Source organism: Haemaphysalis longicornis, unplaced genomic scaffold (genome assembly GCF_048455015.1).
Source record: "Haemaphysalis longicornis isolate Haplotype H1 unplaced genomic scaffold, Haemaphysalis longicornis Haplotype H1 scaffold_3, whole genome shotgun sequence".
Classification (NCBI taxonomy): Eukaryota; Metazoa; Arthropoda; class Arachnida; order Ixodida; family Ixodidae; genus Haemaphysalis; species Haemaphysalis longicornis.
Window position 1 is genome coordinate 102,308,248 of NW_027526335.1, and position 27,728 is coordinate 102,335,975.

A 27,728-nucleotide genomic window follows, 5' to 3' on the forward strand; every position below is an offset into this window, starting at 1 on the left:
ATATGACTAGTCTTACTCAATGAAGGGAGTTCCTTAAAGGTCATACTGAGCAGGTAATGGCGACGTATTTTGCGGGATGTTCTTTGTTGTTTTGTCGGTTTCTACTTTTGTCCGGGAAAGCGTACACCGCCAACGCTTACAACGTTGAATAATGTCCTTTGCGGCGATATTTTTCCGGAATGCGAGAACCTGCATTTTCTATATAAGTCGTCTCGTGAAATAGTGTTAATCGAACAGCTAAGCAGCTCGTTGGGCGAGAAGAGCGACTCATAACCTGCTTTCAGAAGTCGGCTTATAGCCCTCGGGGCAGCGTAACGATTGGAAGCCGCTGTGACGTCTCCTTTTTTGTCTTTTTTTATGATTCAGACAGAAAACAGTCAATGCTGCTGTGTGTGCAAAGGTTGATATAACACTATAGCACCCGACAACTTAAGGCAATGCCGTAGATCAGCCTCACCGCAATTCACTTGAGTGGCCACTCCATTCTGGCAAAAAAAAGAAATTCGGCGAAGGAAAGCAGCGGGCATACCATGCAATTCGAAAATGTGATCTGCTCTGAGGCACTCCACAATCTAGAGAGTCATGCTTGCACTGCGTGGTGCCATAGAGTAGACCGAAGTAGAGCAGACCATGCAGCCATCATTCGAATTATGGCTGCATGGACTGGTCAGTCGAGGGTATTGGGCGAAACTGAACTACGGCATTGCCATAGAGCGAAGGGGCCTCTCCAGTTTGCAGAAAAGATGGCGAGAAAGGCAGGTGCGCATGGAAGGTTCACTGTGCTCCACCTGTAGAAGATTCACTCGGGAAGGTATTACCCTGTACAGCCATACTTAGGGGCCGGCAGTGCTTAAAGGCTTAAAGGGAAGCGGACAAATAAAAGTAAGGAAAAGTAAGGAAGTTAGGGAAAGAAAAAAAAACCTGGCCATCTCCCCTAACGTGGAACCTGGGGGAGGAGCGAAGCGTGCAGGGTACAAGTGTATTCTTGACGCCTTCGTGTTTTTGCCCACGGAGACCAAACTCTTGGGGGTTATAGGTATACAGCTTCGCTGTAAAAGGCTCGTGTTTTTGAAGAACGACGTGTTCTTGTGCGAGTCCTTGGAAAAGGAATGTCCTGGTGTGTTCTCTTAGTACTCGTTTTTGATCACGGAGATAAAACGTTGAAGCGCGAGGCGTTATAAGACTAGTGTCCCGGTGTTTTATTAGTACCGTGACTACATGAGATGCTGACGACGACGACAAGAGACGCCGACAGCCGAATACCCTAAAACAGGGTTGTGGGGGGCACAATCTGCATTCGGTTATCTCCGTAGCAGGTGTAACGCGAACGTCGTTACTGAATGTCTCGACCGATATGGTGGTCACAGGTGAAGGTTTTTGCAATAATTAAAGCGCGCAAAGAAACTATATTATAAGCAAAACATACAATATAAGCATACAAGCAATACAAGCTATCTCTTCAGCGTTCCTTCTTGAAACATTACGCATACGCCGCGTATCGATTCAGTTTACTTCAAGTTGTTTTATTTTACTCAGAATATTTACGCTCAATTTCCGTGTCATAATGAAATACTTTACACAGGTTGATCAAACTTTAGTCAACAGTTTTTATATATATATATATATTAGACGCTTTGATGTCCGTAAAGGCCACCTCTACAGTGAGGTTATGTGCCCAGGGGAACACAGAATAAGGTGGTGACTGTTGATGTCAGTGGCCTAATTACCTAAAATTGAATAATTAGCTTTTTAGTGTCTGCAGTAAGCAGGCATGATTGTATTTAAAAATTATACACATTCGTGTTTCCACGTAGTTTCATTTGGCAGAATTCTTCTAGCGCATCCGCCCTCCGAGATACCGAACTGTGAAGTTTAATGGCCGTTCGCACGATTACGCATGCATGCAAGACAGTGATGACCGGCGCAAAGCTCCTCCCTTCTGTGACGTACTGGTGTGTGCGCTTTTTAGTTTGACAGTGGTGTGGATGCATAGGAAAAAGTGATAACTGGCACCCTTTCAGTCTTGGCTGGCGTTATCGCAATTTGCAGTACTCGGAACCGCTTTCGAAACCCAGAACAAAAGGGAGAAGCTTTGCGCCGGTATTCATTGTGTAGCATGCGTAATCATGAGAACGGCAATTAAACTTTGCAGTTAGATATCTCGGAGTACGGATGCGCTGGAAGGATTCTACGAAATGAAACTGCGTAGAAAGAGGATTGCGTCTAACCTTTCAATACAAAGACGCCTCCTTAACGCAGCCACTAAAAAGTTAATTATTTCATTTTAGTTACTTAAGCCACCGACATCGATAACTACCACCTAATTCTGTGTCCCCCTTGGCGCCTAACCTCACTCTAGAGGTGGTCTTCACGTCCATCTAATCGTCTAATTAAAAAAAAAAAAGAATCTGTCGACTTAATTTTGACCACCCTGTATATCTCCAACAAGTATGAGTTAAGCCCCCGATTAATTAGTTTTGGAACTTGCGCAATAATTCAAATCAATCTCGAAGATGTTATGTTCAGGATAAAACGCTCACAAAGCGTTAGTGCTGGCTTATCGCGAGCGTCCTTCAAGGTTGAGTGCTATTGTCGCAGGGTGGTGTCTGTTTCAAACTAGTTCCGCATATCGAAGAATAATACCGGCTTTGGTGATAAGCTGAAGAAGTACATCTTGGTTAGCGTTATGCTAAACACACGATATCACTTCATCGCATACCTGCGTTCCTTATTTTACGATTACACTTATGGTTGGGCGAACACTGCCAGCATTTTACGCTGCCTGTGTTCATACTCGTTAAAATATGCAGACGGGCGCCATCTGGGGCAGCGCGTTTAGCCAGAGCATTTCTTTTCGCGCTGAAGTCGTTTCTGTCCCCCTAGCAACAGCCGCTGTGCACGCATCGGAAAATATGCTGCGTCCAAAGCAAAGAATGCCAAGTGAGTCTGCAGTCAAATTCCTCGCGCGCTAATATTAGTACGAACAAGAGCAGTTCGGTCCACGCCCATCGATGCACCTGCACTTGACATGCGTGGGTGGCATTTGTTTTGGAATGGCGCATTCTCTCTTTTCACATTGCGTTTTTTTGTCATCTTTCCCAAGTACATACGCATTTCGTTATTCGTTATTATTCCTCCCCCTCCTCTTCCGAGCATTTTTCTTGAATAAAATAAACGTGAAGCGCATCGCCTCCTTGAGTCGAGAAATGCTGAGAGGGAGACAATCGTTAATATTTCAGCAGCAGCCGCTCTCTTTCTGGAGGCCAGCCTTTTTTGCCTTCTTGTTCTCCTTGCAAGCATTATGTCTGGAAGAACTGCCGTATTGCCCAAGTTCTAGAGTGTATTCAGGGAATTATGTATTAAAATAGTGTATTCGCCGGTTCGTACAGCGGCGAAAGCTTGCTTTTCTGTGAAACACTGGTGACTACGCAAGAACCAGAAGGTAGGCTTTTATTGGTTTAAGATTTTGACAAGATATTACGAGGGCGAATTTATTGATGCCATGAAAACTCGCGTTAGATATGATTGTTTAATAAGTTTTTCCATATTGTATTTTATTATATGCATCCAGTAATTGTTTAGTTTGGTAACAAGAGCCAATGCTGCAGAATTCCGCCGCTAACTGTTTCAGGTCGTTCTAAAAACTTGGTGACCTGAAAATATTATTTTCTATGTTCGAGTGTTTACGCCATGGCCTAGTCGGAATAACACGGTATGCTTCGTCTGACCGCTCACTGAGTTCATTGGCCAACCAGCAGGCACAAACAAGCGTCGTTTTCGTCGTCGTGCTCGTCTTCTTCGGCGCAGGGGATTCATGAACCAGGTGTTAAACACCACAATTGCGGCTGTTTCTCGCTACGCGTGTACAGGCAGCGGTCAAAACAATCATCGTGACCGCCACCTTCGTCATTGTCGAAGCAGGGAATTGACCAACGAACGGACCGCTAACCACTATAATCGTGTTCGCCTTCTGCTCGTGCAGCCGTTTCGCGCGCCTTTGCCACACAGAATGTGTCTCAGAGACTAACTTAAATTGCGCACGTACTCTAGCAGTATTGGCCAGAAGAAATATGAGCGCGTGCTCTGAAGCAAGAGTGAACGAACGCGGAAAAACACACAAGAGTACACCGCAAGCTCCCACAGGTGGACGAAGTAACGGTAGTACAGCGGAAAAAAGTCGAACGAGGACGAGGAAAGAGGGCGAGTGACATCAGGACTCACCACGCCTGCACATTGGGGAAGCACGGCAGAGCGGCGGTGCCTGGCTTGACGAGGGGGTCTTTTCTTCAAGAAATGCGCGCGGCCTCCGCAATCAGCAACAACGCGAGAAAAGAGCGCAGCGCCGACACGGGGAAAGGGCGACAGACGTAGAAGGAAACTGATGAAGAGGAGGCGTGGGCGGGCCAGGACAGTGTGAAAGAGGCGCGGATCGCACTGCTGCTCGCACTGATGTGTCGCTGTGCAAATTGGAGCAGACCAACACCAAAGCGATCCAGACGCATGGATTTACGTTGAGTGTGATGCACACACGCTAAAGAAGACAGTTTGTGGCGCAAGTGAAAAAAAAAAAAAAAAAACAAGGTGTGCTTTCGCATTTATGCAACAAATCTGCATGAAAACTTCTAACATTTTTTTCCTGGCTTTTGTTGCTCGTGTGGGGAACTTGAAGGAACCGTTTTCTAAAGCTGTTATTGCGCACTCTGCCCGTCTTTACATTTAATATCAGTCAACGGGATATCTCTGTAGAAATTGCTGCAAGCAGTTCAGCGGTATTTTCTGCGAATTAGACTCCGCATGAAGACTGTTTTGGCGTGTTAACTGGTGGAGCTATTTTTTTTATTTGTATTCAGCGCGAACCCAGACTTTGATATAGGCATTAAGTTCGCAAGAGAACTCTTCAGAACATTTTAGAAGTTCACGAAAAGCAGTCATTAAAATACCACTGTATACTCAAAGCTACCGGTGCTGGGAAGCACGGGCTCAGTCAAGCCTGGCCGTCGATTTCAACCTAATTGGAAATCATTTCCAGCAGTGGAGAAATCGCAGCACACTTTGCTGGCCGTGTGTCAATAACCTTTCATTGCCGGAGTCATGGACGTACTGCAAATCGCTCTTGCGTATTTGTGCATGCCTACTAGCAAAAAGGGTAGTCATTTCTATAGGAATGAGATATGAGCCGTAAAATGAAAAAAAAAAAAATGGAGGATGCTTGAGCCTCGCTTTTGAAAAGGTCATAAAGAGGTCGCGATTTCAAGCGCGCTATCGCTAGATGAGGTGTTCTTTTTTTTTTTCCTTGTTTACATGTTAACTCTCGTCACCGTTCACGGGAGCATAAGACGTATACGCGGGTCGTAGCCTGTATGACTCAGCTGGTGCTGAAAACTACTGCGACGCTATTGGCGGATTTCCTTAAATTCGGCAGCCAATCAGTGTTCCCGGCTCTGGGTGAAGCCGTCGGAGGTTTCAGGCGCCGCCGAAACTACCGGTGGCTTCCCTGCTGAATCGGCGGTTCGGGCTGCCATCAGTGCGAGCGACACAAGGCACGGCGTATGTTTGTAGGGAGGCGTACGTCAATCGCCGCCATCTTTCATGCGAGCTTAGTACAGTTTGTTGATATAGCGCGCCGTATACAAGATGTGAATAGCATGTGAAAGCACGGAGCGTCTTCTGCTGGCGGAAACTACGCGTGCGACCGCCCGAGGCAGCTGCCTGACGGTGGGCAAGGAGCGTGCACGAAGCGGCACACGTACCGAAGCAGCGCTAAAACTTGTCGCCGCCCGGTAAAGCAAGACGACTACTGAAAATCACTTTACAAATGCGTGAAAGGGGTGGTAGAGCCGTGAAAGATTGCGCTGGCGATCGTCTTCGACGTGGCTTAATAAAGCCTTGACCGAGTAACTACGGCAATACTAAGCCTTTTCTGCGCGACCCGACCTCGGAGGCACCTGTTCGCCGGGACAGCGCCGCGTGCAAGAGACGCAAGCGAGCCGCTAGTCGTTGGTGAAAATCTTGTTGTTGGTTGAAATTGTCATGAGCTATCATGATGTGTTTGAGCCCTTCTATCTATCCTTCAAACGCTCGTTTCCTCTGATCTAGGAATGACGTGCCGATGCTAGCACGGCCGACGCGAAAAGCAGTGCCGCGCAGCCAGTAGCAGGCGGAGCATGGGCGTCGGCTGCTAAAAAAAGCGTGTCGTATCGCCGAGTGGATGTGTCCGGCCGTACCCCGGAGCGCAAGGGCCCTCTTTCCGAGCTTATCAGCTCATAGCATCTACATGGCTTTGATGCACGAGTAAAGAGCGAAAGCTCTAGGCCTTATTGCCTTCGCAAACCTATATAGGGCCCGTTTGGGTGCTGTGCATGGTACATTATCGGCCACTGTTCGCATCGCTCGAAACATTTCCGACCGGTCCGTTCCTTCTGTTGGGGCAACGCCGTACGATTGAGGAGGTTTCCGTGGGAGCGGCAAGGAGCCGTTAAAGTATTTTTAAAGACGATAGTCTTTCTTGGGCTACTTAAACCCGGAAATTTTGGTCTGTCTGTGTGTCTGTTTGTCTTTCTGTCTGTCTGTCTGTCTGTGACTCGATTCAGCCACCCGGCCAAAGTAAAACAAGGCCTGCGCATTAGTCTTATATAGTCACAGCTCAATCTACCCGTCTTGGTCCGGTGTAATGCTTACACTTGTCATCATTGTTGAAGAAAAACAAGACATTACGAAAATATAAGACAAAAAATTAATAAAGAATTAATATCTGGACTGGTCTTTTATAAAAAAATCATAGATCGTTGATTTTTGCGAAATGAAATACTACATCCACTGCAGAAAAAAAAAATTCACTCCGCCGTCGCCTGCTGTCGTCCGAGCCACTATAGCTTCTGGCGGCATTTTAAGAAATGAAGCTGCAACAGTTACGAAAGGTTCCACTAGATAGGCTCCACGTTCTGCTTGGAACGCACATGGACTAGGGAAACGCGGTACTATAAGCATTGAAGTAGTGCGCCTCAATTCACGCGCGTCTCCGCCGTACGGCAGCGTTGGCATCGGGACACCCGGCCTGGAGCAGTAGAACGCGGTAAATTTAAAATGATTTACGCAAACATTTGGTGTCTTTACCTTTGGAGGAGCGCGACGCAAGAAGAACAACATGAGAGGTGAGCGGGAGGGCGAAGGGAGGCATTTACTTGGCAAAAGTCGATAAAGGCTATCGTCTTTCGTCGACATTTGCAACGAAAGGAGCAGATACGCGTCCAATTTTTTTTTCTCACGCCTATTTTTCGCTCATGGTCCAGTCCACCGACGATGCCGTATTTTCGCGACATGGGGCCCTTAACGCTAGGCATTAAATTGGCGTCTGAAAATAAACGAGTTCAAAAATAGAACGCAAGCAAAATGCACATAACAATGAGATAGTTTCGAAATATCAGATGTGTAACGTTGAATGAAACAGACGTAAGCTGCTCTGGGGAAAAATCCTTCCACTAGCATCCCTACAGTCAAACAGTGGACTCTCAATGTCTCACTAAAGGCTAGAAAATGGCTAATTTGACCCAAGAAAATCAGCTTTAACACAATATTCTGTGATTGTAGTGTCATATTTTTTTTAGCTTCGTACAAGAAATTGCAATGCGATAATGTAGTGGCATCGAGGGAATGTATGCAAGCAATGCGTCTAAACGTGAAAGAAGTAGCAATAGTTGGGGTAGTATGCTGACCCAGTCATAGGCGCAGAAGCCCATCACGAAGTACATCACCTGTAAATTCACTGTTTGTAGAGGCTTCGTGCACAAATACCTGCATATTAAGAACAATGTTCTTTTCTGAAAACAGCAGGCTTACGCAGTAAGATCTTATTATGGAATACTCACAGAAATAAGGTTTCATTTCCAGCCTCTCGGTCACGTTAACGTGCCGAGGGGGCTCATTACTGAGCTCCCTCCTTGTTTTTGATTTTGCTTTGGAAACTGAGCGGCTCGTTACGTTGCGCGATAATTGTCATTAGAAACTGCAAACGTGCAATATACGCGGTTTCCTTGCTCTTGTTAAGACCGCTTATTACCTGCCCCTACAATAATAAGAGCACATTAGCTGCACGCCTGAGACACTTGATACGCGCGTTTGCTTCGCTGTACTGTACTGCGACACGAGAGGCAATAACACGGCCACTGATTCGGAAATTCATTAATTATAGCCATAGTTTGCGGCGTTCGAACAACCTGCAAGCTCTTGGAAAACGTCTGCCCTTGCGCAACGTATAGTTAATTATTCCGAGAGGGTAATATCCAGGTGAATACGAGCGTACATGCGTGCTTGTGTTTTTTTTTTTCGCTCCATAAAAACTTCTCTGTGGAAGCTCCAACGCTCCCTTTGAAGCGTATTTTCTTTTTTTGCTTTGTTATTTTTCTTGTCGTAACGGCCAAAATCGGATTGCCAATAATTACTGTTTTGTTCGAGCGTGGACCGCCAATTATTTATTATTCTAGTTTTATCGTAAGATTTTCTTTACCTGGCCAGTATGGTCTACATGTATGATGCTTAGCAATAATAATTAATGTTGACTGCCACAAGTGCAAATAAACGAGGATCGTTCGCAATAAAAATCATTTGGGAGCCGCCTTATCCTGTGTGCTTTCTGTGTTTTCTTCTTCCGAACAACTCTTTTCCTATGTAGATGTTTAGCAAAGCGTGTCGAAGAAAATAGTCCCGCTAACGCCAGCGGTTTCCAAGATACAGTAGACTCTCGTTAAGACGGACCAAGTAAAGATGAATTTCACGGTGAAAACAAACAATGCTCTCTTGTAACGTGCACAAAAAAAAAAAAAAAAAACGTCCGTGTAGTATGAATTTCTGATAATACAAACAAAGTTCAACGGTCCATTCAAGTTCGTCTTAACGGGAATTTCATGTATATCATTAAAGATAACGTTTTTTTTCTTCGCCCTCCTTTCCACACAAGCTAATGCAAAATAATGTAGCTTGAAGGGGTGGGCTATCGGTCTTTTCTCATTTCTTCCGTCTTTACTTTCGATTTTTATTAAAGCATCATAATTTTACGGGTCGGTTTATGACAGCCACAGACGGGCGTGAAACATTGCACACATGTTATGAGTAAATATTTTTTTAGTGAGAAAGATAAATGGAAGCAAACAAGCTGATTCCGGCTTAATGTCAAAACGTTTGAGCGGGTTCAGTTTCTTGTAGAACCGTTTGCAGCTTCTCAACCACTATTTTGCGGGTACTCGTGAAATAATGTATTTACCATTGAAAATCGACCTGATAATGAATAACAACTTGCCGTACTTTCCTGTGATAATACCGTTAAACCATAAATTGGTTTAATCGAGATGAATCTTATTGTGCTATATCGTTTGTGATGAGTAATTTAAAGTGGAACTTGCAACTGCGCCTCATCTTCGATTGGTTCCCCACTCTTCCCACGTTTCACTCCTGAAGTCCATTGCGAAGTTTCGTAATTTTACCTCAAACTTGCCTGCTGCCGCTAAAGGCCAATTTTTATATCACGGTTCTCAAAACTTATAAGTTTGCGCCAAGATTTTCCTGCAAGCACTTTCATCAGGACCGAAAGTAACCTACCTTGGCGCATACTTTTGAAAAACTAAAAAAACTAGTCAAATTCACAAGACAGCGCAATTAATCCGCCAGATGTAATTAAATGAATCCGACGAACACGTAAGAACTTCATGTACATTTTCAGCAAAGCGTCAACGTCACGACATAAGTCTACACCATGGTTACGATTATCCTGCCTGTTTATTCCGATTCTACGCAACGAGAGCGGTGCGATAGTTGAATGAATTAGAAAAATAAATATTAAAAGCTCCGGTACACGAAGGTTGTACCCTTCGAGTTGTTCCCAAGATTACTGGCAGTCATCGCCCAAGGTGACGCAGAGAATGCGACTCAAGTAGAAGAGGTGTTTGGGGATAAGACTGTAATGCTCCTTCTTAAGTCGAGGTCTGCAAAAGGCAGTTGGACACATTGCATAATTCAATGTTTTCTCATTAAAAGCGTATCATATAAATGGTGTGGTGCCTGTGTTCGATTATGTTAACTGACGCTGAATAGAGCGATTTTGGTAATATTCCACAACTGGCGTACTCGAATTTCTCATGTTTTCCTAAAACCCTGCAGAGGTAGTTAGTTCCGCTTCGAAATTTTCTCTAACGTCGGTCGGCTGCATCCGTGGTGATGTAATAGCAGCACATAAATACCCCGGAGACATAAATTGTCACCAATACACTATAAATTGTATTTATATCGGTCTAAATCAACCAATATACCAGAAGGCTTCGGCTATTGCGTGATATCTAGCATTGACGTGTTTACGGACCCTCTGCAAATGCAATTTTTTACATGCAGCCGCCTGGAGACGAAGAGACCTACTCTAAGGTGAAACGAGTCATCCCCACGCCGGTTCCAGCAGCCAACCTGTATCAAGTGCCCCGTAAGTGCGTATTCATTTTGTGCCTTCTTTTACTTAGTCTACGCAGTAGTTCGTTGGTTATTTCTGAAAAAATCTGAGCCAATGTGTTTGCTGTAGACGTTTTTTGCCGAACAGCGATGTACTTGTGCTGTTTGGTTCATTTCGGATAATTTTGCAGGAAATCGTCTAGGACGCTTTATTAACCGTATGAAGCTTGGGGAAACTTACCTTTTTTCACACTTCTGTCTGCCCCAAATTGCTGTGTGCAACGTGGTTCGTTTCGTTTCAAAAAAACAAAAAAACTCCCAGGTATGTTTCGTGTGTGTTAAAACTGTTTAGTGGCGGCTTTTAAAATTAAATCATATTTTTTTTTCCAAAGCTCCAGCATTTAGTAAATAAGCTTATTCGAAAGAAAATAAAACGCTTTTGTAACTAATCAGAGCCTCCTCTGGAGAGTTGGCTGGAACACTGACCCTTCAATAAAAAAAAACGTAAACTTATGGAAACTACAGGCCAAAACACGGCTTTCTTCAATCTTTTTACTTCAAATTTTCAAGTCTCTGGTGCCGATGCTTCAACTGGGCTATTGGAAATTCTGTAGTAGAGGGATGCGGTTTTATTTGGACCACTTCGGGATCCTAACCGTGCGACGAAGTCTTTGTCACCTCCATTACAAAAACAATCGCCGCGGCGGCAGCTGTAACCACGTCCTCATTCTCAGCAGCACAACGCTCCAAATAGTCACTGAACCACTACTTTGTTAAAACAAAGAAAATATTAAAAAAAAAAAAAACGTAATTTTCGTTTCACTTGCAAAGACTCGAAACCTCTTCCTTAACACGTGCTTTTTAAAGCCTAGGCCAGGCGCTGTTCTTTTGGTGGCTTCTAACCGAAGACACAAAATGAACGGTGGTCACACATTTTGAGTGTGCACCGCTCACTTCGCGAACTTCTAGTTGCACGTTCAGAATCGTCGGATGCGTTTTTAAGGGGGTCATTAGGACAAAATAGAAGTCCGGTTAATAAAAAAAGGCTGTTTTGCCCCGATAGCAACAATAACAATTTTATCGACAGCTTCAAACAAATAATCGAGATAATAAAGAAAAAATAATCAACAGTGGTGACTCCCTACACACTATCCGGAATTTTTTTCCATTCTATAGCGTCTTTTTCAATTGATGGCCCCCTACCTAAGTCACTCCGCAAAAAACATGACTGGGAGATTGTAGTGCAGCTTCCAGTTCCATTTGATCGTATCCCTTCTATGTTAACCCGCGTGTGTGCATGTGTGCGTGTCCGTACGTGCCACGAGCACTCCCCATCCGTTCATTAATTTTGAGCTTTAACACGCCGAAGCTATAACTTGGCAATGAGGTGCGTCGTAGTGGAGACCTCCAGACTAATGTAACCACCGGGGGGTCTTCAACGGGTGTCGACTTCACCCAATGTTTTGTGTCGTCGTCCCGCCCTTGCAAGATTTAACATCCGTAATAGGGAAAGAGGTGGACGAAAAGTGTTCAGTTCGGTAAAATAGCAAAACGCAAGAAATGGAAGCAAACAACAGATCGTTTGCTTTGTCAGAAACGTGCGCTTCTCATCCCCTCCCACTAAGCGTTTTCGCATGCCAGAGCTAACTAAAATGCAACGCAACAGACCTATCGCGATCGACATTTCTGCAATTCGGCAATGCCCAGTTAACAGGCTGCAGATCAATCTTGTGTCGAGAGCTCGAAACCGGCGTCCGCTCCAGCCTGGCACGCGACATGCCGTGGGACGAAAGGGGGCCATTGAACCATCGAACCGGTTGTGTAGACAGAACCAAATGACGCTTGATGAAATGCAAAACATTTGTGCATGCCAGCTGGCAAGCTGTTTGAGGGCTGCGTGCGTGCGTTTCTTGATATTCAGAGGAGAGGTGTGCCTATCTAGGGATGTTTCATCTAGCGACTTGGAGCCGCGAGCGGGATTGGATTCTCTAATGCGCCAGAAATCGGTTTTCCGAGCTTCGCGAGCGGCAGAACTTCACCACTTGCCCCCAATAGCGCTTCGCCAACGTTCTTCTAAGAAAAGCCTTCCTGTAGAGTGGACCGCCTATTGGTTGCCGAGCTCTCTGCAACCTTTTATATTCTTTAAATAATCAGTTTTAATGACTTCCTTGGATGGCAAGCTTATTGAGACTTATTATTCGTAATTACGGTCGGTTCAGTGTGCAACCACCGGAATAATTAAATAACTTGCCTCTCTGATAACCCAACTAACCGCTTTCACTGCCCCGCCATTATTGCCGCTGTTTCGGTCGGCGTATTTTTTCATGGGATATATCCTGCGCTCGGCCCATAAGGAACTAATACGTACAATACACTATAGAATATACGTAGAACTTGCCCAACAGGGTGTTCTACTGAAGTACTACTGTCATTTTGCGTAATCTGGGTTAGGCGCTAGTTAAATTAACGCTTAACAGGTGTTTAATTTAGCGTAGACAGAGATTACTTTTAGCACCCAGACGGAGAATGGGAAGCTTGTGAGCAGCTATTATTTACACCAATGTTTTTTTTCTCTGGCCCTATATTTGTGAATTGCATTATTCCTTTCAAGGTTTATTGATAGCGCCGGCAGCGAACGGGGCAACGCTATCCGCCATTTCTTTTCTTTCTTTGTTTTTATGAAAAACAGTCACTCAAATGTGCTAAATGAATGTAGTGTGCACAGTGCGCACATGCGTGTTTACAATTATGAAGATAATTTTGTGTGGCAATTTTTTTTGTAACATTATAGTTTCATAATTGAGCCATATACGCTTACCTTCAGGTTATGTGACCGTAGGTTTTCCACCGCAGTTTCCCCTAGGCGTCTTCGGCTAAAATTCTGATTGCTGTTATTAAACAACCCAACATATCGGAGCCTACTTGAACTACAAATAAGGTCGAGTTCAGACTGCTGTCGCAAGTGTCGTAATAACTTTAAATAATGACGTCATTTCACGTCTCAGCCAACCCAACTTCGTGACATGCCATTGTTTTTACGTCCATTGATCACAATATGGCTTTTGCGTCGGTAGTCTGAACATAGCCTAAGACGCACGTAGTAGGCTTTGATAAGCCACTGACGTTGTTTCGTTCGTGTCGCAAGATGGTTTAGGCGTAACATTAATGACGGTTTATTCTATTCTCGCATTGAGAAATGTTTAATTATATCTGGTTAATCCAACCAAAGTCTTTTTTTTCGCGCTATCTTGCGGATAACTGAAGTCTGTCCTCATTGAGTTCAGCCCAGTGGGAGCACATAGAAAATAATCGGCAGGAAAGCGACGGTTCTCAGCAAATCGAAAAGGAAAATTACGCTGTAGGATAAGAAATGCGCTGCATTCTTCTCACCTTTAATGGTGACAAAGGTCTCAGGCCTGCACGATCCTTTAAAAAAATTATCCGAATCTGCTGCGCATATTCCAGCTAAATGCACAGGATCTCTTCATTTATTACCGCCTTTGCCCATTTGAGATGACGTTGTACTTTAACATGACACCAGCCAGCCGTCGCAAAAGAAGCGGTTGGAATATGCTCGTGCAATAGGTAAGGGGTTTAGGAAAGTTTAACCTTCTTTAGAAGGCCTGGAGGGTGCTGCTAAAGGGTTCAAGAAAAAAATCTGAGGTTTCTTCTGTTGTGCAACTTTTACTGATAGTCTGGACCCCATCCCTCGTGCATCGAACGTCGTGGGTGCACGCGGTATTTTAGTCCGGGCAGGGCTGCTGAAGGGAACAGCAGCACATGAAAACCAATAAAATCGTCTGGCGAGACCTCAACCGCTCCTTCCTGTTTACCAGCGCAGGATAAAGGCGGGGCCGTGTAAGCATAGTGAAGAATAAATACCTTAGGTATTTACGGCTCGCTTTCCGACCGACGAAGTAACGGAACAACACATAATATATCTTGCTCTCAGAAATACTACACGTTTAAAAAATCAACTCAGTAGGTGGTGGAAGTATGTCATCAAAGAAGGGCTACTTTCTGGAATAAGTCTTGCATTACTTTAAATGGCAATACTCAGAGCTTTAGAACATAACACAACATTGCCTTGCTTCGAGCGCAATATTTTGTGGTCGTATGGGCTGTGTCTACCCGTTCTCTCGCCTCTGTTTTTCGCCTTTCGTGTGCTCGTCGCAGCCGCTACGTCCTCAGACCGATGCTGGTTGTGACCTTCGTTGAACGAAAAGAGCTACGACTCTCAGGTGCGTTTCTATTCGCACTCTGCACAACCACCGACTGCAACCACTCGATTGGTCCCTTGCAACGCACGCCCGACAATGACACGAACATATCACGCACCGTAATCCCGGCGCTGTTCTGCACGTGCTGCACTCAGAAACGCGAGTGGTCGCGAAAACAAAATAGTAAACGTTGCCTGGTATGCACAGCCGGAAATTCGCTCGGCTGTTGTTGCCGTGTCGGGATTATCCACTGTGAAATAAATCTGTCATATAGGTTTCTCGCAGTACACGTTGAAGAAGCTCTGCCGCACGCGCCAACTGCGTATTTGTGAAATATCTTTTTAAAAAGTAAACTTGCGGCCAGAATACTGTGTAAAATTTAACTGGTCTCTCATAAATCACTGTGACATGTTCACGGTTGAATTTGATCCTCTTTAGTTACGACCGGTAGACATTTGCATACTACGGCAACGTAAAGCATAATCTCAATGTTTCAGAAGTCTTGCTGTTCGAAAAAAAAAAAGAGTTCGGCTTTGTCATGATGGTAAACGGTTTTTATGTTTTATTGGCGTAATGTTCTTTAGGGCTTTCATTATTTTCTACCTAAATTTTACACCATCTGCGTAACCTTATTCACCATCTCCTTCAATAGTGCTGCAGAAAACGCTTGGCTAGGGAATAATAAATGAAAAAAATCACGCCATACCCACGGAATGAATGATAAGTGGGGCGAAGCTCGAGAGGGGGACATCAGCGGTAACCGTAACTCTCCCGTGAAAGTTCGTCCATTACATCATTAAGAAAGACGTAAGACTGTGTAAGACCGCATATTCAAATGAACCTAAGTGTTACGCTGGGCTATAAGATATTGGGACCTGTTTGCGGACAATTGAGTTGGACGCAGACGCCCTAAGCCCACATGTGCATGGAAATGAAGTTTTCAATCGGACTTTAAAACTGTTCGATAATTGTAGGAACTCGTAATATCAACGTTCGATATAAACTAGTTAAACTCTTTTGTATTCAGAAGCGTTGGGTTCCCTATAAAATGCTGCGCGGGATGCTTAAGCACGTTCTTAGATACGAATGCGAAAGCGCTTCTTTTGGCTAGGTTGTTGTTCAACACCATAGCGCCGACATTGGTGCCATTCCTGTCATGCGTCGGGATACTTCAGGTTGAAATTAAGCGCCTTAGGCCAACTTGCGCCATCTAGTCAACCGCCCGCAATGCAGTTCCCACCATGCGCGCAGAGCCATGTTTGTACACCTCAGGTAGAAATTATAAGCGCGGGCCTTTTCTTTCTGTTTCATTTCTATACTTGGCATCCTTTTTGTTCATACGTGAAATAGAACAAAAGTCGTTTTTTTCTGTTTTGTTTTTCGTGGCGTCGCCACGCAATAGTGGCTAAGTCCTTGCCGGCAACCGCTCCTCCCTGGGTTAGATTTACATGCCTGCCGCAGAATTTTAGTTACATGATGTAATTTGTGTGCGGCAGGTGTTGTCGACGGCGTCAGTTCGGGTGAGAAAGGTTACGTTCTTTCCGGGCGCGGCCTTCGCGTGCTCCTTTTGGTGAGGTCAGCTAGGCGCGCGCTTTCTCCAACTTTGCCAAGAAACGATTTCGCTTGAAAAGTTGTGGTCGCACCAGATATCAATGGTCGCTCGGTGCTATAGCTTTTCCCTCGCACATCTCCAACCGCACACTTCATTTCTTGGATTTATAAACGTGCGATAGACATGAATGACAAGTACATTATACGTAATATTAAATGCGCTTTAAAGTGAACACGTATTCTTTAAATCTCTGCTAGCGTGCTTTGCTGCTTATAATACGAAGATACCTTATCCCGCAGGTCAACCTTCAAGACCTTTTAGGCTGTTATTACGGCACTGTACGCAGTATAGGCATATTATGGCAGCGTTCGGGTACAATTAATGTAACGCATTAATTATGACAACTTCATAAACGGCAAAGTCGTACCAACTCTAAATCTACGACACTATCAGCGGTAAAGAAATAGGAGCCAGACTTAATATGCTAGGAGTCTGATAACCGATGAAGCGCCATGCTGAGGGTGGGTCAAAACAATGCAAAACACTCTCGCGTACAGTGCGGAATAAGACACGTAGGCAGACAAGTAAACGGAACAACGCCTTGTTCCGTTTACTCGTCTGCATCTGCGCCTCTTTTTGTGCAGTGCTGGAGAAGGCATCTCCACATTGCCCAATCTTATACCCAGTGAAACAAAAGAATACAGACAGAATTTTCTGTTAGCTTTGCGCGCACTAGAAGTGTGTTCTGTCCAGTTCCAATGCGGGTGACTAGCTTTGGTTGTAGGGCTGTTGCAGGCTCTGGCACCGCCAGTGGGGTCTTGAAAAAGAGGACTTCACTCTGCTCATTTTCTGCCAGATATAGTTTATTGTCACTCTCGTAGCCAGGCTCTAGTCGAAGATATTATATAATGTGGCAATAAGTAGAGGCTGAAAGAAATGTTTAAATAGAAAGTTGGACATCCGGAGGCATTGGAGGTCGCACCAAAGGCGGGTCTAGCAGACATAATTGAGTAATCATTTGCATCGGTTGTTTTACTCTGCGCTGTACTTTTGTCGTCGGAGTTGTTGATAATTATATAGACTAGTATAGACTTCAAAAGCGATCTTTTCCCATTCAACAAAAAAATTCTTTTGCAGCCATGCGGCCATATTTTCGCGCTTTGGGGCCTGGCATGGGAGCGATAACCCCTGGTACGTTGAAACAATCTCATGAAGACTGTTTGCATGTGCGCACTGCCGGGAGAGTAACTAGCGCTGTGATTGCACACAATATTTTACACCTTTTTAAATTTTTATTATTGTGTCTATTTCAAGTCAGATTTAATAGTTTTAGCCACAATATGAGACAGCCTACCGGAGTTACGACAACGAGGGGCTGTTATCTTTTTTCGTAGCCTTGAGTTCATTCGCACTGGATATAATCGATGCCACTCATGCACCCTTGAAAATTTACGTGAGCTTACTTGATCATAACGAAACTGCATGACCAAACATTGCGATAAAGAGGGCAGAGTGTGAAAATGACGAGGCCGAACGTATATCATCCGACTCTGAAAATGCTTTCTGCACTTGGAGGCTACTCAATGCAAGAATATCGTTTTGCATTCCCGGATGTTGCAGCACAGATTAAGTTTTTTAGTGTAATGGTATTGTGGCCCGGTTATTCTTCATATTCGCTCTCTTGGCCACGGCAGCGATTGGTCATTCAGGTCCTTAAGTTTGGCATCCAGTAGTTTACCGTCTCCCAATGAGTCTAACTGTAAGGACGTAATTTGTTAAATGCGACATTTCGCGGAACGACGGATCGTATTGTTTACAAAAAAAATTCCAGTCACTAGTGCATTGCTTTCAAGTTACCGCGATATATTTGTGCAGTGCACATGCTGCCAACGTTCCTGGGAAACGATTGAGAAGTTTGCCTAATTGCATTGAGCAAATAAATGCCGCGCACAGCAACCTTTAGAAGCTAAGTTCTTTTAAGTTCGTTATTTCAGCCAGTTTGTTATTTGTTTCGAAAATACTCAAACAAATATGACAGCCTTATTTGTGCACGTTAGTTTATGGTTCTAGAAATTAATTGTTGAACGGGGTTTTCTTTGCACTTTGGATAAAGAAACAGTTCACAGTGTTTAGCCTAGGAAACGTTTGTAGCATATTCTGGGAAAAATAAAGAATTGAATTGAATTTTGCAGCAATGAAAGTATTCACCACCACACAAAATTCATGTAGTATTTTATTTCTGTAAAACTTGCATTAACACAATTGCTTCACAATGCACTGAATGTTGGACAAACAGTTGCCTTTTTATTGAAGTGCAACGATGGTTTTTCATTACAATAAAATTATAATTTTCGTTTTCTACCCCGGATGCTGTTTTAGGGAACTTTATGGCTCTGGACACTCAGCTGTGGCCAGCGTACGAGATTCTGTACGGAAAAGGCATGATACGACGGCATGGTAAACTACGCTACAAGCTTGAAAGCACGCAGCACTTCTCTCCGTATCTGCACTTTTGAAAAGAGATATATTGAAGCGCTATACTTGTTACTATTTGTTCAGTAATGTTGAAAGTAAACCGAGACATTGTCACGGGGAAATGTCTGATCATTCGCTTCATTTGTAGAAAAGTTACTTAAAGATATTGTTGGTGGTACAGTCCAGGGTCACCGAACTGGTATCTGTGATTTTTTTTTTCGTCGAAGTTAGAGTGTGTGATTTCCTAGTTGATTCGTTACTTCATTAACTCAATCCTTATATATAATTCATTCGTCTCCTGAGAAACGCCACGGAATTTGAAAATGTTTATTTAAGGCCTATGGCGGGAATAATTGGTCACTTAACGAATATAGTGTTACATCTTACACTTTGTAATACTGTACGGTGGCAGTGCTAAAATATACCGAAAGAAAAGGCTGTCGCACGAGGAGCATGTAATGTGGTCTCCAACTACAGGTCAAGGCCATTTCAAGGGTTCGTTTTTTTAGGGCCACTTTCTCAGAAATTGATATAACAGGTCTAACTTGCGTTGTGTTGGTATTTTTTGTCTTGAAGTATTTAATTTCGTAGTTAGGACACCGCCTCGCTGGCAGTACAAGTATTGCTGTTACTATTACGAGTCACCCCAAATGTACTTTATATTACCACCATTGTTATATTCTCAAAAACTTTTTGAATCTCTTGTTTAAGTTTTGAGAGCCTTGTTGATGCTCATGCACCAAACTGCGGGCACATGCCTTCCTTATAAAAATACGAACTGGAAATTTAACGGGGTGCAAAGTTGTACTTTAAACCAAGAGCTTCACCAGCGACCTTCCGTTCTTTATTCAGATAAGCGCTTGCGGAAGCTCTTTTATTAAACCTTTATGATCCCGGTTCAAATAGCAAACACCCTCAGTTTTTCTGCCTCACAAGAGTGGATCATTCACATACCTATAGCGGAATTTTTTTGTTAACAAGATATTCTGCAAAAAGAAAAGGTTCAGCTTGAATGTGAAGATTGTAGATATACTTTTCAGCACGCTCTTAAACTTTCTGGAGTCATTTGTCGCCAAGAGCTGCTGCACACTGCACACACAGTTGCGCGTTATGTCTACCCCTTTCTGGAAGTTGGTAGAACAATCTTGTCAACGTTATGCCGCGTACATAGCAGTCAATTATAACTACGCCTAACTGCGTCGCGCCATACCCAAGAACTTCCGAGTTATTTATAAGTCATTACGAACAACTCCCCATGTGAATTCTTGGAGAAAACTCTGTCTCTAATTTTATAGTTAGCATACACAAAGCGCCAAACAGGCATCGAAACAAGGAACGGTTAAAAATAACAGGAACCAAGGGTTTAATAAATTGGTGTGCTTAGAAGTACGTCAGTTACTGGTTCATAATTATACACGCTAAAGAAAAACGCCCTAAAGCTGAGAAAGGCATGGCAAAGGTGGTATGGTAATTAAAAATTGTTACATTGAACAAAAAAAGATACAAAACAAGACAAAGATATAACAATGGGCACTACAATTATAGGCTCCCGAAATTGGGGCATCATTATGTAGGCAACTTTAGCAGCCCAGCTGGTTTTCAATTATTTCCGTTGATTTGGAACGGTGAGTCCACTTTTAAGATGTGCGTGGTTCTGCGAGAATGATCCAAGTGTGATAAATATAGTGCGGAGATAAGACAAGATCACCGTGCAGCACTTGGGGATGAAAAGGCTTATAATATAGGCGAAGACGAATCGTTTTGCAACAAAATGGTAGCGAAGTTAAGTTAATGCTAGACTTCAGGGCAGTCGTGCGGGATTTAATTGGGAAGTATAAAATAGGCTGAGTTGTTCTGGACCTTTTTCAAAGGAGTGCTTTAAGTTATAATGATTAGAATTCCAAACTGATGTGGCATGCGCAACTCTTGTAAGGCCATCGACATAGGACGAACCCCGGCTTTTATACTTTACCCTTCGCGCAAATCAAAAGAAAATGCAATCATTCTTGATTCTCCTTCTCTTCTGTAGTTCAAAAATGACATTAGCTGGATTCCTCAACTTTCTTAAGTCTATAAATAAGTGCGGCTTGCTGCTTCCTCTCACGTGTTGTGGCAGATAGCGGGACTAGTGAAGATTGAACAAAGTTTTTCTTTCTCCTCCCTGTCCACATCTAGCAAAAAGCAGGACATGCAGGCTCACTCAAAAGTACTTAGGCAATGGCAAAACCTTGCTTGGAACAAAAAACTTCACACCCGAAGCCTGAGTACGAAAATCGAACGAGAAGACTTGTGCCTAAAAGTTTCTATAAGGATCGTAATTTTTTTCTAGAAAAAAAAAATAGTCTAAGTGTACTCGAGAGTTCATTCAGCTTCTGTTTTAATTCTTAGTAGTCTCGGAATGGGGGGTGGGAACTTTTTTCCAAGACTCCTTACCGTCTTTCAAAAAAATTAGATCCCACCGAAACCGCAATTTAGACCACTGGGTGCACTTCAGGAAATAAATAAATAAATAAATAAATAAATAAATAAATAAATAAATAAATAAATAAATAAATAAATAAATAAATAAATAAATAAATAAATAAATAAATAAATAAATAAATAAATAAATAAATAAATAAATAAATAAATAAATAAATAAATAAATAAATAAATAAATAAATAAATAAATAAATAAATAAATAAATAAATAAATAAATAAATAAATAAATAAATAAATAAATAAATAAATAAATAAATAAATAAATAAATAAATAAATAAATAAATAAATAAATAAATAAATAAATAAATAAATAAATAAATAAATAAATAAATAAATAAATAAATAAATAAATAAATAAATAAATAAATAAATAAATAAATAAATAAATAAATAAATAAATAAATAAATAAATAAATAAATAAATAAATAAATAAATAAATAAATAAATAAATAAATAAATAAATAAATAAATAAATAAATAAATAAATAAATAAATAAATAAATAAATAAATAAATAAATAAATAAATAAATAAATAAATAAATAAATAAATAAATAAATAAATAAATAAATAAATAAATAAATAAATAAATAAATAAATAAATAAATAAATAAATAAATAAATAAATAAATAAATAAATAAATAAATAAATAAATAAATAAATAAATAAATAAATAAATAAATAAATAAATAAATAAATAAATAAATAAATAAATAAATAAATAAATAAATAAATAAATAAGGATGTTCGTATTGCCGGCGTTTTCTCCGTTCCCCCTCCCGCTTTTCTTCTTTCTCGGTGCAGAGGTTTGTGACACGGGGCGGAAAACCCTGGAGCGGCGGCGCAACGGCCGTCTTCAGGTGCGGGATCTTGGGTCTCACCAGCAGTGGATGGTGCCTGCGGCGCAGATGGTCAGCACTGCGCAGCCTTCCGACTACCGGAGGCCCCGAACGTCCAGTCGGTCAGCGACGCGCGCTTATTATGTGTGCCTCATTCGGTGTAGCAGTAAATCACACCCGCTTTTAACCAAGCTGCTTCGCTTGTAGGGAAGCCAGCTTCTCAGAACTCTTTGCTATAGCGAAGGCTTACCGTATATACGAACTAAGCATACAACAGTAACCGCTTTCGTTCCATCGCGATTCGCGCATTTCATTCAACTACACTGATACAGCGGCTGATGAATTTTTTTTTTTTTCACTAAGAACTTGGCTTCAATTTCCACCCGGAGCGGCCTATGGTATTCAGGGCAGGTTGCGTTGAAATCCTCTCACGAAGTGACTACCTGTTGCTGCAGTTTTAGTTCGCTACTTACCCCCCTAAGAAACAGCGCACCAAGCCTGGATGATGTGCTCCCGCATGTAAAGTCACCAATTATGACTCACGTTGGTTTACATACCGTTTGAGTTGCTTCGCTTCCTAATGCGGAGCTCCTATCGAGCAATTTGTCGCGGCACGGAGCAGGTATAGAATAAAAACTGTTCTGAAAAAATTAGCCGAAGAACAGATTTGTAGCCTTAGTCTGCGTCGTATCGGTCATCTCCGGTAAATCTGCTTAGTAACAGCTTGCAAGTCGCCCCACCATTCATGTTGACCTGAAAATCCAATAGGATACTTAAGCGTTGGCCTTCGAATAATGCGCAGACCTTCTGGGTAACCATCTGCCACTTTCTTGCACAAAGTCTAGCGCGTTCAGAACTACTGGTGCTGCTTCTATAGCTGCATAAAATAAGGCAGTCCTTTTTGTCGTGTAGTGGACGCCAAGTGACAAATTTATAGAAAGCCAACCATATAGAGGACAATCCTAATGTGGCGTCCTTTGCTGCGCACTCGTCACAGGGTGATTTATGGGCAAATACTTTCTGAGCAATCCACTCCTTTGGTCGTGTCCGAGCCTCTGGACGGGTTGTATTTCATTTCTACAAGCTTAGCTTTCCCTGAAAAACTCGCAAAAAAAGACACGTCTCTCGTTTAGCTTCAGTGTCACTTTCCCTACGGGACTGTTGCGTTCGACCCGCCCCACCTGTTCTCCACCCAGCCCGTACTGGAGGGCGAACGCCTGAGTATAGTGTTGGGTCCGTAGCTCGCGTGCGACCTGCCGTTACGGAGGTGGCACGCTTGCTGAGGAATAGAGGCGGTTGGTCACGCGAGGCGGGTTTAGCGCGTGACAAGCGCTGTTCCGGGCGGCCCGGCCCCGCTTATCTGTCTATACTGAAGAATAGTATGATTACGCCTCTTTTCATTGGTTAGCCTATCTCTGGAATGTTGTCATTTTTGGTAGGAGTTTGCAGCAAAGTAAGCTATGGCAGCGGAGGTTTCCTTGTATACGGTTAGTTTCAATATGTGCGATAAACACGCAGCCGCAGGCAGCGCGCATGCGCGTTTTATCCCAGAACATTCCGAGCTGTAGCATAAATTGCGGCTATGAGCCAGCGACTGAAATAACGAATCGACATGCTGACTTGGGATAAAAATGTTTTTCTACACGCAAGAATATGCCTCGGAGCAGTAGCGGAAATGTGGACGAGTCTACATCACTTCTGTCGTCGTGTACGAGGTTTTTGCCGAACACTGCCAGTGGCTGTAAAACTATTGTTCCGCGATGTTTTAGCAATGTTCTAAACGCGGAATTGGGAGGCTGCAACGGGAAGAAGCAGATTGAGGGATTTCTTTTTAGCAGAAACAACAAAATAAAGGATCATTGCTTATTTACAACTTACAAGGGTGGTCAGCTCCGTTCGCAAATGTATCCGAACCACCCCTTTAATTTTCTCCATCCTTCCGAAACATCAAAAGTTCCGTGCTAAAATTCGGTTTCTCGGGTAGACATATTTCATTTTTTTATGTTCACCGCCGTCATATTCAAAATCTGTACTTTGTTTTTTTTTCCCGCGTGCACGGTCACGCAGCACTTAGCCACACACATCATTTAGCCCGGCGAAATATTTCCGAGCGAAACATGAATAAGTTGCACTTTCGACGTTTACAAACCCAAACAACTCTCGGCTGTGAGCGTGTGGGCGCAAACACTTTTTTATGTCAAATGTATAATTGTTACATTTCGATGTTTAAAGCACCCACTCGAACAACTTGCACGAACAACTAGTCCAACATTAGTTGGGTGGGGAGGGGGGGTAGATATCTTTATTTAGTCAAGGTAAACATGTACCCGACGAAAACGCTTATACGAGGATACGGATTTAAATACCTTTTTTATTAGGTATTTGTTCGTCATCTTTATGTTTATTTCTTACGAAACATTTGCTTACCATAAGAATTTTCGTAATGGCACTTCGGCAGCTGATTGTCAGCATGTCTGACATTTTCTTTGTAACGCGTAAGCGTCTTTTGCCAGAGACGTGCCGTGAAGTAATACTACTGCCCTTCAGTTTTCAATTTTCTTCCTTCTTCTCTTGCGTCGACTATAGCATAAAAACTGTTTTCTCTTCGTCCGTGTTCATGTACAGAGTACTAGCTGCAAAAGCATTTTTTGCTGCTTTTGAGTTGCTGCTTTATGTTTTTGCGTTGTGCGTTTTTTTGTTGCTGCTTTTAAAAAATCATGCACTGTGTTTTTGTTTTCTACAATTTCAGACTGCCTTATAACGGCAGCGGCAGCGACACCGAGCACTCACCTCAGCGCTGCTTAAGAGCAGAAGATGAGGAACTCCACGAAGTGTCTGAAGCTGAGTGCGATCGGGAAATCAGCAAACTTTCCTTCATTAAAGGTAAGCGGGGAAGAAATAGAGGTTAAAGCACGTCGCGTGTGCCTTACACTCTTCGCTGCCCAACCAGGGTGGGTTTTTTTTGGTGGTTAAGACAAGATTTAACAAAAAAATATTGATGCACTTTTCGCAAAACATTCTTTAATTTTTGAAGTGCTCGCTGCTCCTCTGTCGCAAAAGGTTCGAACCGCTTTGCAATTATGTCAGTGGCAATAAACATCTAAGCTTCTGACAATAGCTGCAAGGCGATCTTCACGAAACATCGTTCACTTTTTTTTAACAAAAACCCAGTGTTTATAAAGGCCTTTTTACAAAGCTGGAACATGAAGGAGAAGTAGCGACTAAGTTGCTCGTGCTCGTTCCCTGGCATTTTCTCGAAATGGTTTGTGGAAGAAGGACTGTTACGACTGATAATTTAATGTATCACCGAACCCATACAGCATTGATTGGGGGTCAATCCTGATGTCATCAGTATGAAGAAACACGGTTGAATTTGCATTTCCGGATATTTTCATAGTGCTCTAAACAGTTCATCGCAAAAGCAATTCATCCTTTACCCACATGCGGCGGAGTAAGTTACTAGTATACATAGAAACAAATTCTTCTCAGCTTTGGATCTCATCCAAGCGCATCAGTAACTCAAAATAATGGATAAAACTGTCAATGTCATGATGATCAACATGTCCAAACACTTGTATCGCACCAAGAAATTTCCTTGCTCAATCTCAAACGCCCCAATAATTTTTTTAGCGATTCTGGAATAAAATGCCTTTGAGCATACCTAGATGAACAAGCTTGGGACAGCCTTGGGATCGAAATAAGATGAGTGCAGTGAGCGTGTGGGTTTAGGGCTTTCAAGGCTATTAGCTGAGGTATTTCGAGCCGAGATGTTGATATTGCCTTGGCCTGCTGGAGGCTGTTCCCTTTGGACAGAATGTCGGAGGAAGGGAAATGCAAGGCTACCAGAAAAGCCGACTTTAAAAGCGTCAGTTTCCAGACCTCTTAGAATTATTTCGTTCTAAGAATGATTCCTGCAGCATTGCGGTACCATTGCAAATGAACAGTGGGTAGCATTCATAAGAACTGTGCCGTAGTAAGCAAAAGCAGAGCATGCCAAATGGCTCAAGGAGCGTGGGATTCAACAACTACTCCTGGCACCTTACCACCCCTCCACGCCTCCGATTGTCTTGCGACACATCTCCGTATGGTTATGGCACTGTACTATCCCAGAAAGACAGGCAGTGTAAAAAAGCACCCATTGCTATTGCACTCCGTACGTCTGACAACATCTCAGCCTGACAGCAGTAAGCTCAAGCGATAGACTTTGATGCTGTTCGCTTGCAGGTGAATCTGTAATGGCTTTTAAACAACTTTATTGACTATCAGCTACGTCTTGGGTTTATGAATCCGGGAAAGTCCGTCCTGGCTCATACGTCTTCTCACATGTACCGATAGCGCATCAAGCTATCTATGTGCAATTGTGCGTTGGCGGACTGGCCAGGGAAGTCGCACCTAGATGCTAATGTGCAGAGTCAGCTGCCACCTTCTCGCCTCGAGGTGAACCGTACCCCACCCAATATTGGCGTGCTCATGGCGGGGGTACCGCATAATCGGCTCTTCAAATAATGGATAATTGCTTTGATGCCGAACTAGCTGATGCTTCGTGGACAGGAATTGATATAAAAGGTTAACAAAAAACGTTATTGCTTTTTTGTGTCCCCCTTTTTCCAAATCGGAAAATGAGCTCTCCACAAATTGTGTTAGCCATATTTGCGGCTCGCAAGTTTTCATTCTAACCGTAGAGCGAGCAGACGTGCACAGGCTTACCCCCATTGATAAAAGAGGAGTACTAAACGGTCGCCCGGAGCTCCGTGCTGTGGCTGCTGTACACTGTGAAATGAAGCAAATTGTATTTGAACACGTGTAGTGCCAGGAGTATCAAAGAGAATAATTTTTCGCTCTGCTACTGCAATCATGGCGAAAAATGCAAATCATGGGACACCAGGATGTCTTGTGACGTTTCTTTAGTAATGGGTTACTGAAAAGTCTTCGCGGGCTATCACTCAAACCTACGGCCGGGTTTTATTATTGGTACGAGGACGGTAAATCTCTGTTTCTATAATTTCTGTACGCTTTGACTTCTGCTACCAGATTATACCACTTATTACATAAATAAATACTTTCGATATGCTGTGGTGCATCTTGGTACGTGAATTTTCTCTACATACCTTCAAACCACTGGCAATCGAATGGACCAAAGGGAAGAGCGCGCAGTCAAATGTTTGCTCACGTGTGCACTATTTCTTTCCACAGCTTGATTCGACGCTGTCTTAAAAGTCGCTCGCAGGGACATCACTGGCGCCATCTATTGCGCAGGTGACGGCGGTCTCCGCGTTCTGATGCCACCCGTAGGAGGCAGAGAAACACCATATCTGTGATCATCCGTCCGAGAAGCATCTTGGAAGGGACTCTCTCAACAAAGCGAATCCTGTAACTCTGTTGTTCTCGTGTAAGAAAAAAAAATAGTAGGCCTAATGTGCGGAGTGCGCGACGAAGGCGTCGCTTTTCCGGTGCATCCGTGACGCCGTGCCTGACACATCGTGGGAAGGACGCTCTAACGAGACCACGGCATTGTTGTCACTACGTCGCATCATTGTGTTTGTGTGTGTGTGTGTGCGCGTGCGTGCTAGGGTGCGTGGATGCCTAAATACGGGACACTCGAGTTCGTCAATGTTTCCATGTTGTACTCGCGAATCACTGCTGAAAAAGAAGGAAAAAATGACTTTGTAAATAAACAAAAGGTCACGATATATTGGGTAATGAGGCGATTAAGGTTTGAGATGGAATAAA

At 43.1% G+C, this 27,728-nt stretch overlaps 1 protein-coding gene across 7 annotated transcripts in view; it reads left to right on the forward strand.

Annotated features, from left to right (window-relative positions):
- The window catches only part of LOC144174969 (cell adhesion molecule Dscam1-like), a 550,580-nt gene extending 522,852 nt beyond the window's left edge, over nt 1–27,728 (forward strand). Inside the window, exons 23-29 of one of the 7 annotated variants that reach the window (XM_077703956.1) lie at nt 10,378–10,466; nt 14,605–14,669; nt 17,338–17,391; nt 18,580–18,657; nt 21,964–22,120; nt 24,748–24,881; nt 27,255–27,728. In XM_077703956.1, the coding sequence (XP_077560082.1) occupies nt 10,378–10,466; nt 14,605–14,669; nt 17,338–17,391; nt 18,580–18,657; nt 21,964–22,120; nt 24,748–24,881; nt 27,255–27,316 (639 nt within the window). In that variant the 3' untranslated portion in view covers nt 27,317–27,728. Of the gene's footprint in view, nt 1–10,377; nt 10,467–14,604; nt 14,670–17,337; nt 17,392–18,579; nt 18,658–21,963; nt 22,121–24,747; nt 24,882–27,254 lie in introns of those variants that run through there. The other 6 variants (XM_077703957.1, XR_013323566.1, XM_077703959.1 and 3 more) reach the window with 6 other exon arrangements.